Source organism: Lolium perenne, chromosome 7 (assembly GCF_019359855.2).
Source record: "Lolium perenne isolate Kyuss_39 chromosome 7, Kyuss_2.0, whole genome shotgun sequence".
NCBI lineage: Eukaryota > Viridiplantae > Streptophyta > Magnoliopsida > Poales > Poaceae > Lolium > Lolium perenne.
The window spans coordinates 134,806,106-134,810,153 of NC_067250.2; the positions used below are offsets into that span (position 1 = coordinate 134,806,106).

At 49.3% G+C, this 4,048-nt stretch overlaps 1 protein-coding gene across 1 annotated transcript; it reads left to right on the top strand.

The window, feature by feature from the left end:
* Positions 1–466: 466 nt before the first annotated feature.
* Positions 467–2,338, top strand: LOC127301694 (ribonuclease 1). Its single transcript, XM_051331963.2, has 3 exons — positions 467–799; positions 892–1,047; positions 1,665–2,338. Exons 1-3 carry the CDS (start codon positions 695–697, stop codon positions 2,088–2,090), a joined length of 687 nt encoding a protein of 228 aa, XP_051187923.1. The 5' UTR covers positions 467–694; the 3' UTR covers positions 2,091–2,338.
* The last annotated feature ends 1,710 nt before the right edge of the window (positions 2,339–4,048 follow it).

Sequence of the window (4,048 nt, forward strand, 5' to 3'; positions counted from 1 at the left end):
TGGTTCTCGGCCCAATTTTCCTCATAAACCAGCTATGTATAGTTTGTATGGTTTTTAAACACGTTTTCCCCTTATAAACTGGGCCACTCTCTTATAGTCTTATCTAATCACAATCGTCTTTAACAAAAAAAAACTGCACCCCATGCAAATTTACTCACTTGCAGCCTTAGCCTGCTCACTTGGTTGAGATAAGAAATGACTTAGACAAAACGTCCATTGTGGTGTGCTGCCCACCACACACGCACCCGGAACCAAAAAGGAAATTCGGGAAATTAAGGAAGAGATAACAAGTGTCCATTCACGAATTCACAATTGCCGCAGGATCTCCTCCGACCTGTCAATTCCGCAGTTGGCTCCGCTGCTTGCCTTCTACACCTTGCCGACCACAGCGCATGCTTCCATCCCTGGCATACCCGCGAGCCAGAAAGAGCAAGCAATGAAACCCCTCCGTAGATTGCACGTTTTCCAACCCTACACCCCCCACGATGGAATATCAGAATATGCCATACACGCACACCAGTAAACGCGCGCTGGATCAGCACCTGCCTGAGACGCCTATAAATTCGCACGCCCCGCCGCAGCATTCGTCAATCCATCATCGTCCTCCTCGCCTCAGCGCACCATCAAGTTCAGAACAGGGGAGTTCTCTAAGAACCATCGGAGAGAGATCTTCACAGAAAGAGAGAGACAAGCCATGACGAGGGCGCAGCTCTCCCTGGCCGCCCTGGTCATGCTGGCCGCCGGGTGCGCGGCGTCGGCGGCGGCGCAGGACTACGACTTCTTCTACCTCGTGCTGCAGGTATGTTTCAGTTTCAGTTTCAGTTCGTCCGCGGTTGCAGAGAGTACGTGGTGCGTCGGTTGATTGCTGATGGGTTTCGTGTGTGTGTGCAGTGGCCGGGGTCGTACTGCGACACGAAGCAGAGCTGCTGCTACCCGCGGTCCGGCAAGCCGGCGGCGGACTTCGGGATCCACGGGCTGTGGCCCAACCGCGACGACGGGTCATACCCGCAGAACTGCAACCCAAGTAACGCCTTCGATCCATCCAAGGTCAGTCACAACCTTCTTCTTGCGTGCATGCATGACCATCCTTCGCTGTTAGGTTCCGCTTTGTGTTGGAAATTTCTATGTTTGCCTCTCACGTTTTGTGCCTGTAAACACTAGTAGTACTAGTATCTTTTTCTGACTCATAGATCATATCGTAGTTCTTGTGTTTTTCCGTTTGGATTTCGCTTGAACAAACAAAATTCTAGAGGCTATTGAGATGGACGGAAGATGGTGATGGGAAAGAAACAGAAATGCTAAATGAGAGAGGCTTGGTTCCACTCAACAGGGTCAATGTTATTTAATTGCTCTATCCAGAAGCAACACTATTACTAGTAATTTCTTTTTCTTTTTTGACAAAATGACACTAAATTTATTTCTGGTACTCATTTCTCGAAATAAACTCATGCCGGATATATACGAAATCAATGCCTTCTGTAGAACAAACCCGAAATCAATGCTCGATATATATTGCTAGTCTCATGCAACTTTGCCACACAATTAGCTTTCCTTTTGGATTCATGACCTTGCGTGCACGCACTGTTCTTGCTCGAGAAGAAAAATGGAAGTTATTCCGAATTGCCCGGCAGCAACTGACGAGGAATGGTAATTTCGACGTGCAGGTGAGCGACCTGCTGAGCAGCCTCCGCACGAGCTGGCCGACGCTGGCGTGCCCGACGAGCGACGGGCTCAAGTTCTGGGCGCACGAGTGGGAGAAGCACGGCACCTGCGCGCAGAACCTCTTCAACGAGCACGGCTACTTCCAGACCGCGCTCCGCCTCCGCGCCCAGCTCCGCGTCCTCGACGCGCTCGCTGCCGCGGGCATCTCCCCCGACGGCGGCTACTACACGCAGGCCGCCATCAAGGGCGCCATCCAGGAGGGCACGGGCTACGCGCCCTTCGTCGACTGCAACCGCGACGAGTCCGGCAACACCCAGCTCTACCAGCTCTACTTCTGCGTCGCCGCCGACGCCTCGGGCTTCGTCGAGTGCCCCGTCAGCCCCGGCGGCAGGCCCTGCGGCAACAGGGTCGAGTTCCCGGCCTTCTGAACCTACACCAATCCAAAGGAGCCGTATCGTTGCGGTTCTGATTCATTTGTGCTTCCCTTTGACAGAATAAACTGAGGGAGCACGATGTCCGATCATGTGCTGCTGTTTTTCCCTGAATTCCATAGTGATCTAGCAAAGTTCAGGAGCTCGTGATGTTAAAGAAGCCTGTGTATATCAAGAAAATTGTGTAAACATGTGGAACCGATTTCATATTCAGAGATCAATTGATAGCAGGGACTCGAACATTATTTGCTGTTCATACATCATACAGTACTACATTCAGTTGAGGGTTTGTGCCCCTGCAAATATCTGATTCCTGTCGCGGTTTCATAGATCTGCACAATACAGCTAAAACCTGACGTCAGCAGAAAATGGAGTTACGATGACCACCGATCCTGATTACGCCGAATGCTTAAGTTTGGTGGCTCACAGCTTCCTTGTGTCGTCGACGCGCCACAAAAGTTGCACCTGTCAACGCAACCGTGGAATGGGTAACTAGACTAGTACTGACTCCATTGTCAGTACTGTTCAAGAGCACAAGATAAATCAGCCAAATTCTAGCTAAAGTGTATTTCCGTTCTTTATGAGCTCCGAATTTACCAAAGATACAAGTGCATACCATCCATAACTTGCAGAAAACAGATACAAAACCTGATATCAGGCTTTGGTGGTTCACAGCTTCCTCGTATCATCGACACGCAAAAAAAGTTGCATCTGTCAACGAAACCGTCGAATGGGTACACCAGTACATGCTTCATTTCCCTCGAAATAAAAACCTGACTCCATTCTCATTGTCGCGTTCAAAATATTGTTGAAGAGCGTAATATAGAACAGCCAAATTCTAGCTGAAGTATCTTTCTTAATGAGTTCTGAATTTACCAAAACATATGCCCGCTTCAAGCAGTCCATCTCACAGAGACGTTCTCCATTCTCATGTTTTCCTTCCAAAGTAAAACAGCTTTTTAAAAAAGGCTTATATTTATTGTCAAGAGCACTAAGACATAACAGCCAAGTTGCAGGTGAAGTATTCTTTGTGAACTAGGAATCAGCTGTAACATATGCTAGGTTCCAGCCGTCCATCTCACAAGGACGTTCCCATCAATAAAAGTGACAAAGAAATTTTCCATAAAGTCACAAATCAATATAACACACTTTAAAACGACAAAAGGAGGCACGGGCCAGTTCCTTCGAGAACTGGAACCTGATGGTGACCACATAGTACAGCTTCTCACATAGACTGATCCTACACCAATCCAAGGAGTCGTATCGTTGCGGGTTTGATTCGTAGCTATTCATTTGTTCTTCCCTTGCAGAATAAACTGAGGGGGCATGTCCGATCATGTGCTGCTGATTTTCTCTTAATTCCATGAGTCATTTAGCCAAGTTCAGGAATCAGGAGTTCATGATTTTAACGAAGGCTATGTATATCAAGAAACTTGTGTAAACATGTTGTTGTGGGTATACTTCATGGGTGTACCATCGACAGTGCCTATCCGGCAAGCCCGGGTGACCCATAGATGGTGATGTGGTATGTGGCCCATCGGGTGGCCCAGTTGCTGTTGATCCTGAAGGATGAAGTCCGGCCCAGGAGAAGGAAGCCGGATCCGACCGACCTTTGGAGGAACCCGGATCCATGGAGGCCCATTAGGAACCCGGATCCGGTACGGCGTCTAAGGGAAGGTATTGTACCGTAGTTAGGCAATCTGTAATCCGGCTAGGACTCTCCATGTAAACCCTAGATCCGTGCGCCTTTATAAGCCGGATCCTGGGAGCCCTAGAGGGACAACTACAACTCATTGTAACAACGCGAAAGCGCCCAGATAATTCCAGACAAGCAGCAGTAGGCCCTGTCATCGTGCAGGTGTTCCGAAGCTGGGTAAATCGCGTACCACCGTCCCGAGTGCTCTCCGCCCTATGGCCCCTACTTCTTCTCCCCCTCGTGAGGATCCCTCCTCCGA

What these genes read in the sequence shown, in the direction of transcription:
- LOC127301694 (XM_051331963.2), top strand. Translation starts at nt 695, where the DNA reads ATGACGAGGGCGCAGCTCTCCCTGGCCGCCCTGGTCATGCTGGCCGCC. An exon ending in TCTTCTACCTCGTGCTGCAG is followed by an intron (nt 800 to 891) that starts GTATGTTTCAGT and finishes GTGTGTGTGCAG; the next exon opens with TGGCCGGGGTCGTACTGCGA. An exon ending in ACGCCTTCGATCCATCCAAG is followed by an intron (nt 1,048 to 1,664) that starts GTCAGTCACAAC and finishes TTCGACGTGCAG; the next exon opens with GTGAGCGACCTGCTGAGCAG.